The following is a 21209-nucleotide window of genomic DNA, read 5'->3' as shown; positions in this document are numbered from 1 at the left end:
TCCCCTCCGGTACCGGGTGTGCTTGCGCCACCGGTACCGTCGAGTGAGGCGCCGGCTGGCCTCTTGCCTGAGGTGAGGTCTCCGGTACCGCTTGCGGTACCGGCTACGGCCGCCTCCCAGGCAGACTCCCCAACGACAGCGGAGGGAGCTTTGCCGATGCTGGCGAGGGAGTCCACCTCTCGACGCTCCTACCGTGGCCGTGTTTCCACGGCGTCGAGTCGGGCACGGCTTCAGACGCAGGTTCGTGAACTTGTGTCTGATACTGATGGTGAGGCCTCGTGGGAGGAAGAGGAGGACATCAGATATTTCTCTGACGAGGAGTCTGATGGCCTTTCTTCTGACCCCACTCCCTCCCCTAAAAGGCAGCTTTCTCCTCCCGAGAGTCTGTCTTTTGCGGCCTTTGTCCGGGAGATGTCTACGGCCATCCCCTTCCCGGTGGTTGTGGAGGATGAGCCCAGGGCTGAAATGTTTGAGCTCTTGGACTATCCTTCTCCACCTAAGGAAGCGTCCACAGTACCCATGCATCATGTCCTAAAAAAGACATTGCTGGCGAACTGGACCAAGCCATTAACTAATCCCCACATTCCCAAGAAGATCGAATCCCAGTATCGGATCCATGGGGACCCAGAGCTGATGCGCACTCAGTTGCCTCATGACTCTGGTGTGGTGGATCTGGCCCTAAAGAAGGCTAAGAGTTCTAGAGAACATGCTTCGGCGCCCCCGGTCAAAGACTCCAGAACCTTAGACTCCTTTGGGAGGAAGGCCTATCATTCCTCTATGCTCGTGGCCAAGATTCAGTCCTACCAGCTCTACACGAGCATCCATATGCGGAACAATGTGCGACAGTTGGCGGGCTTGGTGGACAAGCTCCCTCCTGAGCAAGCCAAGCCGTTTCAGGAGGTGGTCAGGCAGCTGAAGGAGTGCAGAAAATTCCTGGCCAGAGGGGTATATGATACCTTTGATGTTGCGTCCAGGGCCGCTGTTCAAGGTGTGGTGATGCACAGACTCTCATGGCTGCGTGCCTCCGACCTGGAGAATAGGATCCAGCAGCGGATTGCGGACTCCCCTTGCCGAGCGGACAACATTTTTGGAGAAAAAGTCGAACAGGTGGTAGAACAGCTCCACCAGCGGGATAATGCTTTCAACAAATTCTCCCGCCGGCAGCCTGCAGCATCTACCTCCTCAGGTAGACGTTTTTATGGGGGAAGGAGGGCTGTTCCCTACTCTTCTGGTAAGCGTAGGTACAATCCTCCCTCTCGACAGCCTGCGGCCCAGGCTAAGCCCCAGCGCGCTCGCTCTCGTCAGCAGCGTGCGCCTCAGCAAGGCCCCACGGCTCCCCAGCAAAAGCAGGGGATGAGCTTTTGACTGGCTCCAGCAGAGCATAGCCGACATCAACGTATCCGTGCCAGGCGATCTACCGGTTGGGGGGAGGTTGAAAGTTTTTCACCAAAGGTGGCCTCTTATAACCTCCGACTGTTGGGTTCTGCAAATAGTCCGGCAAGGATACACCCTCAATTTGGCCTCGAAGCCTCCAAATTGCCCACCGGGAGCTCAGTCTTACAGCTTCCAGCACAAGCAGGTACTTGCAGAGGAACTCTCCGCCCTTCTCAGCGCCAATGCGGTCGAGCCCGTGCCATCCGGGCAAGAAGGGCTGGGATTCTATTCCAGGTACTTCCTTGTGGAAAAGAAAACAGGGGGGATGCGTCCCATCCTAGACCTAAGGGCCCTGAACAAATACCTGGTCAAGGAAAAGTTCAGGATGCTTTCCCTGGGCACCCTTCTTCCCATGATTCAGGAAAACAATTGGCTATGCTCTCTGGACTTGAAGGACGCTTACACACACATCCCGATATTGCCAGCTCACAGGCAGTATCTGCGATTTCAGCTGGGCACATGTCACTTCCAGTATTGTGTGCTACCCTTTGGGCTCGCCTCTGCGCCCAGGGTGTTCACGAAGTGCCTGGCTGTAGTAGCAGCAGCGCTTCACAGGCTGGGAGTGCACGTGTTCCCTTATCTCGACGATTGGCTGGTGAAGAACACATCCGAGGCAGGAGCTCTACAGTCCATGCAGATGACTATTCGCCTCCTGGAGCTACTGGGGTTTGTGATAAATTATCCAAAGTCCCATCTTCTCCCAGTACAGAGACTCGAATTCATAGGAGCTCTGCTGGATTCTCGGACGGCTCGTGCCTGTCTTCTGGAGACAAGGGCCAACAATCTGTTGTCCCTCGTCTCCCGGGTACTAGCGTCCCAGCAGATCACAGCTCGGCAGATGTTGAGATTGCTCGGCCACATGGCCTCCACAATTCATGTGACTCCCATGGCTCGTCTTCACATGCGATCTGCTCAATGGACCCTAGCTTCCCAGTGGTTTCAAGCTGCTGGGGATCTAGAAGACGTGATCCACCTGTCCAAGAGTTTTCTCAAATCCCTGTATTGGTGGACGATTTGGTCCAATTTGACTCTGGGACGCCCTTTCCAAATTCCTCAGCCACAAAAAGTGCTGACTACGGATGCGTCTCTCCTGGGGTGGGGAGCTCATGTCGATGGGCTTCACACCCAGGGAAGCTGGTCCCTCCAGGAACGCGATCTGCAGATCAATCTCCTGGAGTTACGAGCGGTCTGGAACGCTCTGAAGGCTTTCAGAGATCGGCTGACCCACCAAATTATCCAAATTCAGACAGACAACCAGGTTGCCATGTATTACATCAACAAGCAGGGGGGCACCGGATCTCGCCCCCTGAGTCAGGAGGCCGTCAGCATGTGGCTGTGGGCTCGCCGTTACAGCATGTTGCTCTAAGTCACATATCTGGCAGGCGTAAACAACAGTTTGGCCGACAGGTTGAGCAGGATTATGCAACCTCATGAGTGGTCGCTCAACTCAATAGTGCGCTAGATCTTCCAGGTGTGGGGCACCCCCTTGGTAGATCTCTTTGCATCATGAGCCAACCACAAGGTCCCTCAGTTCTGTTCCAGACTTCAGGCCCACGGCAGACTGGCATCGGATGCCTTCCTCCTGGATTGGGGGGACGGCCTGCTGTATGCTTATCCTCCCATACCTCTGGTGGGGAAGACTTTGTTGAAACTCAAGCAAGACCAAGGCACCATCATTCTGATTGCTCCGTTTTGGCCGCGTCAGATCTGGTTCCCTCTCCTTCTGGAGTTGTCCTCCGAAGAACCGTGGAGATTGGAGTGTTTTCCGACCCTTATCACACAGAACGAAGGGGCGCTTCTGCATCCCAACCTCCAGTCTCTGGCTCTCACGACCTGGATGTTGAGAGCGTAGATTTTGCCTCTTTGGGACTGTCGGAGGGTGTCTCCCGTGTCTTGCTTGCTTCCAGAAAAGATTCCACTAAGAGGAGTTACTTCTTCTTATGGAGGAGGTTTGTCATCTGGTGTGACAGCAAGGCCTTAGATCCTCGCTCCTGTCCTACACAGACCCTGCTTGAATACCTTCTGCACTTGTCTGAGTCTGGTCTCAAGACCAACTCTGTAAGGGTTCACCTTAGCGCAATCAGTGCATACCATTACCGTGTGGAAGGTAAGCCGATCTCGGGACAGCCTTTAGTTGTTCACTTTATGAGAGGTTTGCTTCTGTCAAAGCCCCCCATCAAACCTCCTACAGTGTCATGGGATCTCAATGTCGTTCTCACCCAGCTGATGAAACCTCCTTTTGAGCCACTGAATTCATGCCATCTGAAGTACTTGACCTGGAAGGTCATTTTCTTGGTGGCAGTTACTTCAGCTCGTAGAGTCAGTGAGCTTCAAGCCCTAGTAGCTCATGCTCCTTATACCAAATTTCATCATAATAGAGTAGTCCTCCGCACTCACCCTAAGTTCTTGCCAAAGGTGGTGTCGGAGTTCCATCTGAACCAGTCAATTGTCTTGCCAACATTCTTTCCCCGTCCTCATTCCTGCCCTGCTGAACGTCAGTTGCACACATTGGACTGCAAAAGAGCATTGGCCTTCTATCTGGAGCAGACACAGCCCAACAGACAGTCCGCCCAAATGTTTGTTTCTTTTGATCCCAACAGGAGGGGAGTGGCTGTGGGGAAACGCACCATATCCAATTGGCTAGCAGATTGCATTTCCTTCACTTACGCCCAGGCTGGGCTGGCTCTTGAGGGTCATGTCACGGCTCACAATGTTAGAGCCATGGCAGCGTCAGTGGCCCACTTGAAGTCAGCCACTATTGAAGAGATTTGCAAGGCTGCGACGTGGTCATCTGTCCACACATTCACATCTCATTACTGCCTGCAGCAGGATACCCGACGCGACAGTCGGTTCGGGCAGTCAGTGCTTCAGAATCTGTTCGGGGTTTAGAATCCAACTCCACCCCCCTAGGCCCATGTTTATTCTGTTCCAGGCTACATTCTCAGTTAGTTGGATAAATTATTAGGTCAATCTCAGTTATGTCCTCGCCGTTGCGAGGCCCAATTGACCATGTTTGTTGTTTTGAGTGAGCCTGGGGGCTAGGGATACCCCATCAGTGAGAACAAGCAGCCTGCTTGTCCACGGAGAAAGCGAATGCTACATACCTGTAGAAGGTATTCTCTGAGGACAGCAGGCTGATTGTTCTCACATACCCGCCCGCCTCCCCTTTGGAGTTGTGTCTTCCCTTGTCTTTGTCTTGCTACATATGGGACTGACGAACACGAGCCGGTTCGGCCGGGAAGACGGTCGCGCATGCGCGGTGCGCATCGGCGCGCAAGGACTAGCAAAGGCCTTTGCTAGTGAAATTTCCGGTTGGAGGGGGCTGCCGTGGACATCACCCATCAGTGAGAACAATCAGCCTGCTGTCCTTGGAGAATACCTTCTACAGGTATGTAGCATTCGCTTTATACAATACTATTTTGGACACAAGCATTTCACTGCCCTGCCCTCATTGATAGGACTTTCAGAGGCCCAGCAGATTTCTTTTTGCTTATAGACAGTTACAATATTATGTAAGGTCTTTAGATCCCATATAGGAAATCATTTGAGAGAATTTTTTGAAAAGGTTCCAGGAGACAGTCTTTCTGTGTGTGCACTTCATCATGAATTCCAAAGTTGTCCATGATCAAAGACTATGATAACTTATGGGCACATTGGAGTGTAGACCTAGGTGTTTCACTAGAATCCTTGGAAATGGGTCAATTAATTATAAGAATCCCAGAAATATCAGTGAGTCTAGATTTAGGTGAATGCCAATTTAGGGCCATTCATAGGGCCTGTTGTTCTCAAGAACCAGCTTATAAATTAGGTACTTAAGATGTACTTAAGGGACTAATTTTTTTTCCTGCATTCTGGTCCTGTTCAAAAATAAATGATTTTGGCATGCAATAGTGCAATACTACTTTTACTACTTATCATTTATATAGCGCTACTAGATGTACGCAGCGCTGTACACTTGAACATGAAGAGACAGTCCCTGCTCGACAATATATATATATGGAAAGATTATTAAGTCAATCAATCCCTTTGCAGCAGGTTTGTTTTTGGATAAATGAGGCATTTAATATACAGAACTGGGACCACTGTCTTTTACTGTAGAAGGCAGGGGCACTTGGTAAAAAGACTATACTTAGCATTTGGATAATCAAAAATGTGCCTTCAATTTGGACATGGCAAAAATTGATTTCATGCATTAATGTTGTTGGAACAAAAAAATCTTCTTGGCTGTCTGGAGAGTTTATATGCAATCATTAGCGCATAGGGCACACAGTCTAATTCTTAGTTCATTTTATAATCATGGGGGAGGGACTCCCAGGGCATCCTATCTATAATGCAAGTGTGTTTGTTTGTATGTGTGTGTGTGTGTGGGGGGGGGGGGGGGGTAATTTAGAGCATAGATAGGTTGGAGGTAGTGTTTAGATATGGTAAAGTATTTGAAGTGAACTAGTTGACTGGGGAGTATAAACTCCCCAAGTCATAATTTAAACTCTGTTATAGCTAATTAGTGATATTATCCACTGTCCTTTATTTGATTGCTTTTATGGTATTAGAGGTTGACAATTGCAACTATTCAACAGCATGCACTCCTGCGGATTTTGGAAGTTAGCTTCGTATTAAGGGATGGGGTTAAGTTTGAAAAACTATACCTGGAATGAACATTGTTTTTCATTACTGTTGGTTGTTATATGCTGCATTTGTTTGATTTCCAAGTTTAATTAACAGATTTTAAATAATAACATGATTACAGACACAAAGATAACTGGTTCTGAATAATTCAGCCCCCCCTTTTCTCCTAAGTCCCATTCTTTTCTTTAAGAAAAGATTTTAACAGCAAAGCTTAGTGACTGTAGTGATCCCCTTCTTGACATTTTCAAACCCACCCAGACTCTTCTTTTTTTTTTCCCCCACCAGGTTTTAAACATTGAGAGAAATCTGTTATCATCTCTTCCAGAATCAATCGGAAACCTCATTCAGCTCCAGACCCTCAATATGAAAGGTACATAAAGATTTCACTGTGATTAGGGTTGAGACCTATTGAGCAAATAAGTAACGGTATTGCACACTATTCTGGGTCAGATACACTTGGACAGAGAAATTAATGATCTTTTGCTTAAAACAAATATCTGCACAAAATGCAGGTGCAAATTTGGGTGGGTTCTTTTGAAGAGGTACTTATAACTTGGGGTTTGTTGGCAACAGCAGAGTGGTTTACAATATGTTTGTTGATTCAGGAGCTTGATATACTGCCATTACTGAAAAACAGGTCAAAGTGGTGTACAATAATATAGTAACAATCAAGTGATTAGCATAAATAAAGGAATGAAAACAACACCAATAATGACAGGATAGAAATCAATCTATAGCAAAAATAAAATTACGCTTCAAGACAAACATAACTCACTCATAATTAATAAATCAGATGAGAACATCCCTAAAAAATATGCACATACTTGGTTAGGACCCTAAATCAGTTGTGGATGTTATTCAACAATACCATCATAAGCCCAGACCAGATGTATTCCATGTATTTTCAAAGGTGGAAAGAAGAGAAAACGACAGCCAGCATGGTTAAAAGGTAATATAGTAACATAGTAGATGACGGCAGAAAAAGACCTGCACAATCCATCCAGTCTGCCCAACAAGACAAACATATGTGTATACCTTTTACTGATTTGTACCTGCCTTATTCAGGGCACAGACCGTACAAGTCTGCCCAGCAGTACTTCTCGCCTCCCAACCACCAGTCCCGCCTCCCATCACCGGCTCTGGCACAGACCGTATATGTCTGCCCTCCACTAAAGTAAAAGATTATCCTTCAAAGAATGGAAGAAGGATCCGAATGATGAAAATAAGAAGCAACTTAAGTACTAGCAAGTCAGATACAAAGCATTAATAAAGAAGTCTAAAAGAGAAAGAAACTTGCCGCAGAGGCTAAAATTCACAGTAACAACTTTTTCCAGCTACATCAGAAGCAGAAAGCCTGCGAGAGAATCTGTGGGACCCTTAGATTATGAAGGATCAAAAGGGGCACCTAGGGAGGACAAGTTCATAGTGGAGAAACTAAATTAATTCTTTGTTTCGTTCTTTATGGAAGAAGATGTAAGAGATCTACCTGTACTGGAAATAGTTTTCAAGGGTGATGATGCGGAGGAATCGAAAGAAATCTCCGTGAACCTGGAAGATGTACTGAGCCAAATTGACAAATTAAAGAGTAATACATCATCTGGACCAGATGGCATACATCCAAGGGTACTCAAGGAACTCAGTATGATATTGTGATCTGCTGTTAGTAATATGTAATCTGTCTTTAAAATTGTCCGTAGTGCCTGAAGTTTGGAGGGTAGCCAATGTGATGCCAGTTTTTTAAAAGGGTTCCAGAGGTGATCCAAGAAATTACAGACTGGTAAGCCTGACGTCAATGTTTGGCAAAATAGTGGAAACTATTATAAAGAATAAAATTACAGAACGTGTAGACAAACATGGTTTAATGGGACAGAGTCAGCATGGGTTCAGCTGAGGGAAGTCTTGCCTCACCAATTTACTTCATTTCTTTGAAGGCATGAATTAAACATACGGATAAAGGTGAGCCTGTTGATGTAGAGTATGTAGATTTTCAGAAAGCTTTTGATAAAGTTCCTCATGAGAGACTCTTGAGAAAATTAAAGAGTCATGGGGTTAGGAGGCAAGGTTTTGGTGTGGATTAGGAATTGGGTATTGGACAGAAAACAGAGGGTGAGGTTAAATGGTCATTTCTCTCAATGGAGGAGGGTGAACAGTGAGTGCTGTAGGGATCTGTACTGGGACTGGTGCTATTTAACATATTTATAAATGATATGGAAATTGGAAAGTCGAGTGAGGTGATTAAATTTGCATATGACACAAAACAAAGTTGTTAAAACACGTGCGGACTGTGAAATATTGCAGGATGACCTTATGAAATTGGAAGACTGGGCGTCCAAATGGCAGATGAAGTTTAATGTGGACAAATGCAAGGTGATGCACATTGGAAAAATAATCCGAATCATAGTTACCTGATGCTAGGGTCCACCTTGGGGGTCAGCACCCAAGAAAAAGATCTGGGTGTCATTGTAGATAATATGCTGAAATCTTTTGCTCAGTGCGGCGGCAGCCAAAAAAGCAAACAGGATGCTAGGAATTAATAGGAAAGGGATGGTGAATAAGATCAAAGTACTATAATGCCTCTATATCGCTCCATGGTGTGACCACACCTTGAGTATTGTATTCAGTTCTGGTCACCGTATCCCAAAAAAGATATAGTGGAATTAGAAAAGGTTCAAAGAAGAGCAACCAAAATGATAAAGGGGATGGAATTCCTCTCGTATGAGGAAAGAGGTTAGGGCTCTTCAGCTTGGAAAAAGAGAGGGATGAGGGGAGGTATGATTGAGGTTTACAAAATCCCGAGTGGTGTAGAGTGAGTAGAAATAAATTGATTTTTTTACTCGTTCCAAAAGTACAAAGACTAGGGGACAGTCAAAGCTACATGGAAATACTTTTAAAACAAATAGGAGGAAATATTTTTTTCTTTCAACGAATAGTTAAGCTCTGGAACTCTTTTTGCCTGAGGCTGTGGTAACAGCGGTTAGTGTATCTGGGTTTAAAAAAGGTTTGGACAACTTCCTGAAGGAAAAGTCCATAGTCTGCTACTGAGACAGACATGAGGAAATAACTGCTTACGCTGGGATTTGTAGCATGGAATGTTGCCACAGTTTGGGTTTCTGCCAGTTACTTGTGACCTGGCTTGGCCACTGTTGGAAGCAGGATACTTGTTTAGATGGACCATTGGTCTCACTCAGTATGGCTATTCTTATGTTCTTCTTATGAAAACAAGCCCCATAGTTACCTATAGAACTTTGTAAGTCTAAATGCTTTAAAAATGAGCCCCTAAGTAACTTTATAAGTCTAAGTACTTTTTTTAGTTCCAATATTTTTATTGTGTTTTATAAATGATAACAAATGGCTAAAATAAACCAATTAGCCAGCTTAACAAGTTAACAGTAACAAGCATCAGCATACATGTTCAAGTTAGGGCAAGTCAGGGATTATTTTGATAACAGATCATAATCATAAGTCACAGGAGTAATACATAATTTCAATTCTGACAAAGGTTATTACGTAGTGGGTTTAGTAAAGGAGACCATATTTTGTTGTACTTAACAAGTGAGTTATGTTTTTCAGCCGCAGCATATTCATATTTAGCTAAAATACACACAGAATTCCACCATAATAAATAAGTTACTTTGTCAAGATCTTTCCAACAAAAGAAAAGTGTTCTAAGGGCTTGATGTAACATTAAATCTAGTAATTGTGCTTGATATTTGTCTATTGATGATTGTAACATTAGTGATCCACATATAACTATATTATATGATAAAACATCTTGAATATTCAAGGTGGAAGATATTGTGTCCCATACAGAATTCCAATATTCTTGAATATATGGGCAAGAATAGATTATATGTTTAAGATTTCCAACATCTTTTTCACAGGTCCAGCATTTATTCGCACTGTTTTTTGGTTTTATTGTGTTCAATTTGGCGAGTTTAGCAGGAGTCCATAGGGCTCTGTGTGCTAAGTAGAACATAGATTGTGAAATGGACGCTGATTTGGTGGTATGAGTAATTTTAAACCAAAAATTTTCCCAAGTTTTTTCATCTAGTTGGGCATTTAGATAGCATTCCCATGATTGCATGGTATTAGTAGGTTCTTTGAATTTAGCTAACTGTAGTTTCCATATCATCATGCCGATCAATCCATAGACTGGTGGGTTGTGTCCATCTACCAGCAGGTGGAGATAGAGAGCAATCCTTTTTCCTCCCTATATGTGGTCATGTGCTGCTGGAAACTCCTCAGTATGTTCTCTATCTCAGCGGGTGGTGGTCACACAAAGCAGCAGCTCTGGCTAGGTCTTCAAGCCTAATTCTTAGGTTTTGTTGAGTACCTGGGGTTGAGGGCTTTTCTTGAGCAAGTGCAAACCTGGTGGTGCCAGGTCCCTCCTTTTCTCCCCCCTCCCGCTGGCTCCGTAAAAAAAAAAAAAATTTGAACGTCCTTTAAGGGCGTTTATTTCAATGTTTATTTCAACGTTTATATCAGCATTTATTGCAGCTGCTCACTGGGACATCAGTTCGTTACAGCTCGGAGCGAGAAGCAGGTAATTTTACCTTTTATAGCGGGCAGGGGGTTCCCCATTCGGTCTCCACGTGGCTTATGGCGTCGGAGGGCGAGGGCGCGAAGATTCGCTCCCCGGACCGCGTGTGTGCGTCTAGCGGGGATGCGGGGGTTTCAAAACCTGACTTGCCTTTGTTTGGGCGTCAGTTTGGAGTCCGGTCAGTGTCCCGGTTCTTCCTCCGGTGCAGCAGTTTTTTCCCACCATAAGCGCCCATCCCCTGCTGCTCACCCCCCCCCCCCCCCCCCCCCATTTTGGCCGGCCACTCTGCTTGGACGGCTTCTTCTTGGGCCGCCCTCGAGGTAGGAGACGTTAATGCTATGGTCGCCCTTGATTCGGGCGACGGCAAGAAAGCGGCGAAAGTTAAGCGCCGTTCTTTCTGCACAGCTCCTTCTCGGAGTTTCGCGCCGGACGCCATTTTGGATGCGCAGCATGTTCCCCCCCCCCCCCCGCTCTTGTGAGCGCCGGTTGAGGGTGCGTCTAGGGCCGTGGCACAGGCGACAGAAGTGCACAGTCTAGGGGGTTCTCCCCTGAGTTCATTTTGCTGCTGCATCAGGCTTTTCTTATGCTAAACGCTGCCCCGGCTCCCCCCTCTGATCAAGGGGTTGAGGCCTCTGGAAGCAAATGCCCTCGGGTGGACTTCCAGGCCCTAGAGGACTCTGTCTCCTCTGATGTAGATGAGGGCAGCGTATCTGAGTTTTCCCAACGGTCCTTTGGGGATTCTTTGGAGGAGACGGATTCCCGCTCGGATGGAGCGGATGACCCCTCTGCAGCACGGATCTTTTGCTCAGAGGATTTGCCCAACCTGTTAGTGCAGGCCATGAGCATTTTGAAGATTTCCTCTCCGGAGGACGTCTCTCCCTCAGCCTCTGTTGGCTCTGCCATTATGCTGGGAACGAAGCTCCCGCCTAGAACCTTCCACGTGCATGAAGCCATGCACACCTTGATTTCGGCTCATTGGGATTTCCCAGAAGCGAGCCTTAAAGTGGCTAGGGCTTTGTCCTGCCTCTATCCTCTGCCTGAAGGTGAACGGGCGGCCTTTCTTGGGCCTACCGTGGATTCTTTAATCACTGCGGTGACTAAGAAAACGGCGTTGCCGGTGGTAGGTGGCACGGCCCTAAAGGACGCCCAAGACAGGAGATTGGAGGCGACTTTAAAGTCGTCCTTCGAGGCGGCTGCTTTAAGTTTGCAGGCCTCAATTTGCGGCTCCTATGTGGCCAGGGCGTGCCTGACGCTGGTGCAGCGGGCTTCCCCCTCGGATCCTTCCTTGAGGGCTGATTGGCCAGCCCTGGAATTGGGCTTGGCCTACTTGGCAGACTTGCTGTATGATGTCTTGAGAGCCTCGGCTAAAGGTAGGGCTCAGACAGTCTCTGCACGGCGGTGGCTTTGACTAAAGCATTGGTCTGTTGACCACGCCTCTAAGTCTCGCCTGGCTAAGTTGCCTTTTAAAGGCAAGCTGCTCTTTGGGGTCGAGCTGGACAAGATTGTGACCGATCTCGGCACATCTAAGGGCAAGAGGTTACCGGAGGTCAGGGCTCGGGCCAGTGGTGCCCGCCCCGGTTCCTCCAAAGGACGGTTTCGGGAAGCCCGTCCGTATCGCTTGGGCAAGTCGGGCTCCTCTGCCCCCTTTTCCTTCATAAGGAACTTCTCCCCCAAGCAGCATTCCTTTCACAGAGACCGCCGTCCCGGAGGTGCCTCCTCCGGTCCTCCCCCAGGGTCTCGTACCCAATGACGGGGCGCTGGTCCATGGCCCAGAGCAGATTGGAGGACGCCTATCCTCGTTTCTGGGCGAGTGGACCAGGGTAACTTCAGTCGCTTGGGTGCTGGAAGTCATCAGAGACGGCTACAAGCTAGAGTTCTGCCGACCCTTAAGAGACGGGTTTGTGCACTCTCCCTGCAAGTCTCCGGTCAAAGCTGTGGCAGTGCAGCAGACTTTGGACAATCTGATCCGCCTGGGTGCGGTCGTTCTGGTGCCAGAAGATCAGCTTGGCAAGGGACGTTACTCCATTTACTTTGAGGTTCCAAAGAAAGGAGGTTCTGTCCGGCCTATCCTCGACCTCAAAGGGGTCAATCGGGCCTTGTAAGTTCGGCACTTCCGGATGGAGACTCTCCGCTCTGTTATAGCGGCAGTGCAGGCAGGGGAGTTCCTGGCATCCTTGGACATCAAGGAAGCTTACTTGCATATTCCCATCTGGCCTCCTCATCAACGCTTTCTGCGTTTTGCAGTTCTGAGCCGACACTTCCAGTTCAGAGCCCTCCCGTTCGGGTTGGCTACTGCTCCGCGGACCTTCTCCAAGGTAATGGTGGTCATCGCGGCCTTCCTTCGCAAGAAAGGAGTACAAGTCCATCGTTTTCTGGACGACTGGTTGATCCGAGCCCCCTCTTATGCAGAGTGCGGCAGAGCTTCAGACCGGGTGATTGCTCTTTTGAGCTCCCTGGGGTGGATCATCAACTGGGAGAAAAGCCAGCTGCGCCCGACTCAGTCCCTGGAGTATCTGGGAGTTCGATTCGACTCCCAAGTGGGCAGAGTGTTCCTGCCAGACAATCGGATTGTCAAGCTTCAGGCTCAGGTGGACAAGTTCCTAGCAGCCTCTCCTCTTCAGGCTTGGGACTATGTGCAGCTGTTGGGCTCTATGACGGCCACGATGGAAGTAGTGCCCTGGGCCAGGGCCCATATGAGACCTATACAGCTCTTTCTGCTGCAGCGATGGACTCCAGCTTCGGAGGATTACGCTGTGCGCCTTCCCTTGGATCCGGCGGTGCGCAAGGCGTTGAGCTGGTGGCTGAGGCCAGACAAGCTGTCCACAGGAGTGCCTCTTATGACCCCGGAGTGGGTTGTCATCATGGTGGACGCCTCTTTGATGGGCTGGGGAGCCCACTACTTGGGAAGGACAGCGCAGGGGCTCTGGTCCCCTGCAGAGGCAAAGTGGTCTATCAACCTCCTGGAACTCAGAGCCATTCGGTTGGCGCCTTTGGAGTTTCTCCCGGTCCTGGCGCTGAAGCCAGTACGGGTCCGGTCGGACGATGCCACGGCTGTGGCCTATGTCAATCGCCAGGGAGGTACCATGAGCGCCCCTCTAGCTAAGGAGGCCATGAAGCTATGCCTGTGGGTGCAAGCAAACCTGGAACAGCTGTCAGCGGCCCACATTGCGGGAGTCATGAATACTGCTCAGGCCTTCTTGGACATCACGAAGTGCTGGGGCCAGCCGTGCCTAGATCTGATGGCCTCATCAGCCAATTGCCAAGTGCCGCGCTTTTTCAGCAGAGGACGGGACCCTTGATCTCTGGGAGTAGATGTTCTTCTCCAACAGTGGCTGACACAGGAGCTTCTCTATGTGTTCCCGCCTTGGCCCATGTTGGTGCTAGGCCGGGTGGCAAAGCATCCGGGCCAGATAATCCTGGTGAGTCCGGATTGGCCCAGACGTCCCTGGTATGCGGACTTGATCAGGCTCTCAGTGGACAGCCCTCTGTAGCTGCCAGCGGAACGGGGCCTGTTGCATCAGGGTCCCGTGGTAATGGAGGATTCCTCCCCCTTTGGTCTTTCGGCCTGGCTATTGAGCGGCAGCGTCTGAGGAAGAAGGGCTTCTCAGACAAGTCATCGCCACTATGCTGAGAGCGAGGAAGCGCTCTACTTCTACTGCTTATGCCAGGGTTTGGCGTACCTTTGCATCGTGGTGTGAGGCAGGCTAACTTTCTCCCTTCACTGCTCCAATTTCTTCAGTATTGGCGTTCCTGCAAGAAGGTCTGGAAAAAGGCCTGTCGCTCAGTTCCCTTAAGGTCCAGGTAGCGGCTCTTGCTTGCTTCAGGGGTCACCTGAAGTGTGCTTCCCTGGCCTCGCAGCCAGATGTGGTACGCTTTCTCAAGGGAGTTAATCACCTGCGCCCTCCTCTGCACTCAGTGGTACCTGCGTGGAATCTCAATCTGGTGCTAAGAGCCTTGCAGAAGCCGCCTTGTGAACCCTTTTCGAGGGCATCTCTGAAAGACCTGACGTTGAAAGCAGTCTTTTTGGTGGCTATCACTTCAGCCAGAAGAGTTTCCGAGCTCCAGGCGCTATCATGTCGGGAACCCTTTCTGCAGTTTACTCTGAGGCAGGAGTGTCTATTCGCACAGTGCCTTCCTTCCTGCCCAAGATTGTTTCTCGCTTCCATGTGAATCAGAAGCTCTGTCTACCCTCCTTTCGTAGTGAGGACTACCCAGAGGAGTACTCTGCTCTCAAATATCTAGATGTGAGACGAGTCATCATCAGATACTTGGAAGTGACCAATCATTCCGGAAGTCGGATCATCTGTTTGTGCTGTTCGCAGGTCCTCGTAAGGGTCTGCAGGCTGCCAAGCCTACCGTGGCATGATGGGTCAAGGAAACCATTGCAGCGGCTTATGTGGCCGCGGGGAAGGTGCCGCCTATCCAGCTGAAGGCTCACTCCACTAGAGCACAGGCGGCCTCGATGGCAGAGGCCGGGTCCGTCTCTTCCAAGATTTGCTAAATAGTAGTAATAGTAGTAATTTGTAGGGCGGCAACTTGGGCATCGGCTCATACCTTCTCCAGACATTACCGCTTGACTGTGGCTGCTCGGGCGGAGGCCCGGTTTGGAGCTTCAGTGTTGCGGTCAGGGATTTCTATGTCCCGCCCTGGGTGAGTAGTGCTTCGGTACATCCCACCAGTCTATGGATTGATCGGCATGATGATATGGAAGGTAAAATTGTGTATTATACCTGATAATTTTCTTTCCATTAATCATAGCCGATCAATCCATAGCCCCTCCCAGATATCTGTACTGTTTATATTGTGGTTGCATTTCAGGTTCAAGTTTAGTCATTTGTTTTAAAATGACTTTTGACTGTTATAAAAAGATAAGTAACCGATTAGTGAATTTCACACGGTATATATATATTTTTGAAAAGTATTTCGAGCGTATCAGCCATATTTAAAAGAGGTTTTTGCCTATGATGATTTAGAGGACCTCCTTATGTTGATATTATCAACGATAGAGTGTTCCTCTAGATTTTGAGGCTTTTCCTCTAATTAAAAATACATACATAAATTATTTGTGGATATTGAATATAGCTGAAGTTTCATTTCATACTTTGTGCATATCCCTGTTTGCTCTTTATGGTGTTTCAGATTTTTCTACCACCTTTTAGTGGACAGGCCTTCAATTTTTTAACTGAAATTCTAGGTGTTTTATTATTGCATAAAAATTGTACTAATTTAGCTTCAACCTTCTTATATGTTGTTGGATTTAGTAACATAGGTAGCATGCTAAGAATGTAATTAATTTTTGGCACTATCATCATTTTTATGGTTTCTAGTCTACCCCACCAATTAAGCCTTAATGGTGACCATTTTTGTGTTAGTAATTCAGTAATTTTAATTATATTTTCAGAGTTATATTTAATAGTGTCCTCAATAGTGGGGCCAAATAAAACTCCCAAATACTTAATTTGATTATCATTCCATTGAAAATTATATTGTTGAATAATATGTTTCAGATGACAACAATTTATGGGCAAAAGTTCCGTTTTTGTGGTATTTAATTTATAACTGGATATTTTGGCATATTTAGATATTAAACACAGTATGTGAGGAATTGATGTAGGAGAGGTGAATAGTAGGACATCATCTGCATACGCAGCTAATTTAATGTTTTGTTGACCGATTTTAACGCCACTGATAAGGGGGTGTTGACGAATCGCTGTTAATAATGGTTCAAGGGCTAGATTAAATAATCATTATTATTTAATCTAGCCCTTGAACCATTATTAACAGCGACCATTAAGGGACAACCCTGTCTAGTGCCCCTTGTTGATGTAAAAGGCTTAGAAATTACATCATTAATTTGAATAAATGTAGTTGGGGAGGTATACAGGACTTTAATTATGTTGATTGATTGTGCAGATAAACCATACCATTGTAGTACTTTGAACAAATATGGCCATTCTACACGATCAAATGCTTTTTCAGCATCTAATCCTATTGCAACCAAAGGATCTGATGTTTCTTGACCATGCATTAGTATGTTAGAGAAGGTTCTTGTGTTATCTGAGGAGGATCTCCCATTCCTAAAACCATTTTGATCCGGATGTATGATTTTAGGTAGGAAAAGTTGTAATCTCTCGGCAACAATTTTGGCAAATATCTTGGCATCCAAGTTTATTAAAGATAATGGTCTATAGTTTTGCACAGAACTGGGATCTTTATCAGGTTTCAATAGCACAATAATATTGGCTTCAGTAAAAGTGCCTATTACCAGTTTCTATCATGTAATTGTGATAATCACATAAAATTGGGGATAATATAGACTTAAAGGCTGAATAGAATTCAATTGGTAAACCATCCGGTCCGGGAGCCTTTTTTGTCGCCATGTTTAGGATAGCTATATTAATCTCGTCTATTGTGATTTTTTTTAGAAAACATCTTATTGTCTTCTTCTGTGATAGTTTGATGGTCCAGTTTTCCCAAAAAATCATAGTTTAATGACTCAGTTTCAATGTCTGAAGTATATAAGTCTAAGTACTTTGAAAATATGCCTTTTGGTCTAATCAGATCTCTGCTAGTAGTATGAGCCAGAAGTACAAGGCAGAAAAACTTAGCCAGAGATGTTGACATGGAAATTTTAGGCCAGATGTTTGAGATGAGGGAAGATTTTCAAACAAGAACTATGTTTATATTTCAGAAATCCCAGCAAGAGGGTATGATAGCAGTGGTGAACAGAACCATGTCCTTACAAGATGAACTGTTTTATAGGTTAAAATATTTTGACTCCAAGAAGGCATTAGGATAACCTGCACAAAGCAGCAGTTATGGCCCAAATGATAATGGCAAGACTGCATACGTCTTCCAAAAAGGTGCCTGGGAAGCTGAAAGTTTTGAACAGTGTCTTTAGTTTTGGTAGTTGTATAGATTAGTAGAACATTTGATAAATACACATGAAGGGTAGCTGAGTGGTGGGTTTAGTGCTGATCTTGTAAGAATCATTGAGAAAGATGGTAAGACTTGAAATGTCCAGTGGAGGTGGTGGCGGCCTGCATTTTAACAGGTTCTCGGCATGCGTAGGACTGATATATGCAGAGCTGATAGAAAAGGGGTTGAATGTTCAGCTAAAAAAATGCATGGGATTCTGTAACTGAGCTGTATAAATGGTAAAGGGTCATGGATTTGATATAACCGCCTTTCTATGCATACAACTAAAGCAGTTTACATATATTATAAGCAGGTATTTCCTCTGTCACTAGTGGGCTCACACTGTAAATTTTGTACCTAGAAACGTATATGTTCCTTAATGTCCACAACAGATCAGTCCAGAACTTATGCCTATCTACATGCAGGTGGAAATAGAGAGTACAAACTGAGCTCTGCCATAAAGGCCACTGTGCAGCTGCTCCAGTTCAGTATATTTCTATCTCCAGCGTATATTAGACGCTCTACTGTGCAGCTCTTGGACTTTCTATAGATGCTTGTTCCTGAACCTGTCAGTTGAGCTGGAGAACAGGCTCAACTCTTCTAGTCTTTCTGGGGATAAACCTGGTGCCCCTCACACTGCTGTTATTCTCCTGCCTAAAAAAAAAAAGGGTTGTCATCTCTTTGAGAGGCATTGCTGCAGCTGCCTATTAAGTTTGTCCTCTTCAGTGAACCCTTCAAGGCTATTCTACTCTGAGGCATATTTTCAAAGCACTTAGCCTTCCAAAGTTCCATAGGTTTCTATGGAACTTTGGAAGGCTAAGTGCTTTGAAAATATGCCTCTCTGTACCTTTTCACAAGGTGGGGAAACTTGATATGGTGAGTATCCTTGCTTCTCTCAGCGCAACTCTGTCTTGGGGGTCATGATAGCAACGCCAGCTGAGGTAGTAAAACGCTGTTCCCAATGTGGTGCTTGGAGCCCAGCTATGGATGCCAGAACACTGAATATAGTGGTAAAAAAGAAAAATACCAGAACGGCATTGATTATAGAGGTGTCTTTCCCAAGTGATTACTTGGTGAATCGCATGGAGAGAGAGAAGATCCTGAAGTAGAAGAAAACGTGGCAGAAAGATACAGAAATATTTCCCATCACTTTGGATGCCACAAGTTTGATGAAAAAGAACTTCCAAGCACACCTGGATACATATTACATTTTATGAATGCCAGATAGAAGTTGTCTTTGGCATAAGTACTACGGCAAGTGTTAGCAGTAAATTTCAGAGACTGAGATCATACTCCACATGACCCTGGCATAGGAGTGAGGTTCATTCCTGTCATGGTGTGCGCAAAACTAAACAAAAAAAGCAAAGCCATAAAACATAGAAGTAATAACGTTTCAATTTATGTTGCCTATATTACCACACAAGACGAAAAGACCTCAAAACTTCAGAGCTGGATCTTATCAGAACGCTGTTTATGGATCAAATTTTCTTTCTTCGGTCAAAATCCTTCATAAAACGGGGGAAGGGTGCTCGAGCGCTACTACTGAATGGCTGCATGAGGAGGGAGGTCTGCTAGAAGGAGAGCATCACCCTGGTGAAGTAGGAAGTACTCCTGTAGCCAGGACCTGCCCACCAGGGGATGTACTATCCTCTCACACCGAGGATATGTCTCCAAGTGCTGCCCAGGAGGGAAGGGTTAGGACAGCTGTTGTAGTTGGTCATTCGATCATTAGGCATATAGATAGCTGGGTGGCTGGTGGACGTGAGGATTGCCTGGTGACTTGCCTGCCTGGTGCGAAGGTGGCGGACCTCACGTATCACCTAGGTAGGATTTTAAATAGTGCTTGGGGAGGAGCCGGCTGTCTTGGTACTTGTGAGTAACAATGACATAGGAAAATGTGGGAGAGAGGTTCTGGAAGCCAAATTTAGGCGTATAGGTAGAAAGTTCAAATCCAGAACCTCTAGGGTAGCATTTTCTGAAGTGCTACCCATTCCATGCACAGGGCCAAAGAGACAAGCAGAGCTCCAGAGTCTCAATGTGTGGATGAGATGATGGTGCAGAGAGGAGGGTTTTAGATTTGTTAGCAACTGGGTAACATTCTGGGGAAGGTGGAGCCTATTCCAAAAGGATGGGCTCCACCTTAACCAGGGTGGGACCAGGCTGCTGGCATCGACATTTAAAAAGGAGCTAGAGCAGCTTTTAAACTAGAAGCGGGGGGAAGGTCGACAGTCGCTCAACAGTGCATGGTTTGGGATAAGGTATCTTTCAAAGATATCACCAAAACAGGAAAGATAGGGTATCCTGATAGTGAGGTTGCAAAAGAGACCGTAGTAGATCAGGTGTCCTTAAATAAAAATCAGACAAAAGATTTTAAATTAATACTGTCAAGTACTGAGCATGATGTAAATAGGAACAACAAACATAGTTTTGTATATATGCAAATGCCAGAAGCCTAAGAAATAAGATGGGAGAGTTAGAATACATTGCACTAAATGAAAATTATTTATTTATTTATGGTTCACTTATATCCCACATTTTCCCACTCATGCAGGCACAATGTGGCTTACAAAAAGTTAAGTAAAATTACAAGGTAGGAAACTGAGAAAAGTATACAAGGGGTAGACAGGGGGAAACAGTATCTAACAGTGTGAATCTAAGCAGGGTAGGGGTCAGGGAGGGTGCATCAATCAGCGGTGTAAAGTGGGGAGTAAGTCTTAGCAAAGAAGTAGGTCGTCAACAACTTCTTGAAGAGGGTGTGGTCCGCTTGAGTTTTAAGGTGCTGCGGGAGAGCATTCCAGTGTTTAGGACTCCAATAGCGGAAGGACGAGGTGAAAATCTTCTTGTACTTGACACCCTTACAGTTCGGGAAGTGTAGATGGAGAAAGGACCGAGCAGCAGGATTGGCATTCCAGGGCGGAAGGTCGATCAAGGGGTGCATATAATAGGCATCTCTGAGATCTGGTGGAAGGAGGATAACGGGGTACAAATGATATCGTAGTGATAGGGTGGATGGAATTGGTGGAGGGGTAGCATTGTATGTTAAGGAGAGCCTTGAATCAAATAGATTGAAAATTCTGCAGGAAACAAAACACATCTTGGAATCCCTGTGGATTGAAATTCCATGTGTAAAGGGGAAAAGGATAGTGCTAGGAGTGTACTACTGTCCACCTGGCCAGGATGAACAGATGGATGTAGAAATTTTAAAGGAAATTAGGGACGCAAACAAACTGGGCAACACAATAATAATGGGTGATTTCAATTACCCCGATATTGACTGGGTAAATGTAACATTGCAGCATGCTAGGGAGGTAAAATTCCTTGATGAAATCCAGGACAGCTTTATGGACCAGCTGGTACAGGAGCCAACGAGAGAAGGAAAAATTCTAGACCTAGTCTTAGTGGAGCGCATGATCTGGTATGGGAAGTAATGGTGCTAGGGCCGCTTGATAACAGTGATCATAATATGATCAGATTTGATATTAGCTTTGAAATAAGTATACACAAGAAATTGAGTACGTTAGCGTTTAACTTTTAAAAAAGGAGACTATGATAAAATGAGAAGAACGGTGAAAAAGAAACTTAGAGGAGCGACTTCGCGGGTCAAAAATTTACATCAGGCATGGATTCTGTTCAAAAACACTATCCTGGAAGCCCAGGCCAAATATATTCCACCTATTAAAAAAGGAGGCCG

The 21209-nt window shown here is 46.2% G+C and overlaps 1 protein-coding gene across 2 annotated transcripts in view; it reads left to right on the top strand.

Annotated features, from left to right (window-relative positions):
• The window catches only part of LRSAM1 (leucine rich repeat and sterile alpha motif containing 1), a 1377704-nt gene that overhangs the window by 352573 nt on the left and 1003922 nt on the right, over positions 1 to 21209 (top strand). For both annotated transcript variants that reach the window (XM_030206572.1, XM_030206573.1), the window contains exon 7: positions 6346 to 6430. In XM_030206572.1, coding sequence (XP_030062432.1) covers positions 6346 to 6430 — 85 coding nt within the window. The remainder of the gene's footprint in view (positions 1 to 6345; positions 6431 to 21209) is intronic.

This window comes from Microcaecilia unicolor, chromosome 6 (genome assembly GCF_901765095.1).
Source record: "Microcaecilia unicolor chromosome 6, aMicUni1.1, whole genome shotgun sequence".
NCBI classification, from domain to species: domain Eukaryota; kingdom Metazoa; phylum Chordata; class Amphibia; order Gymnophiona; family Siphonopidae; genus Microcaecilia; species Microcaecilia unicolor.
Note: the sequence above shows the minus strand (reverse complement) of the source record. Positions and strands in the feature narration are given on the sequence as shown.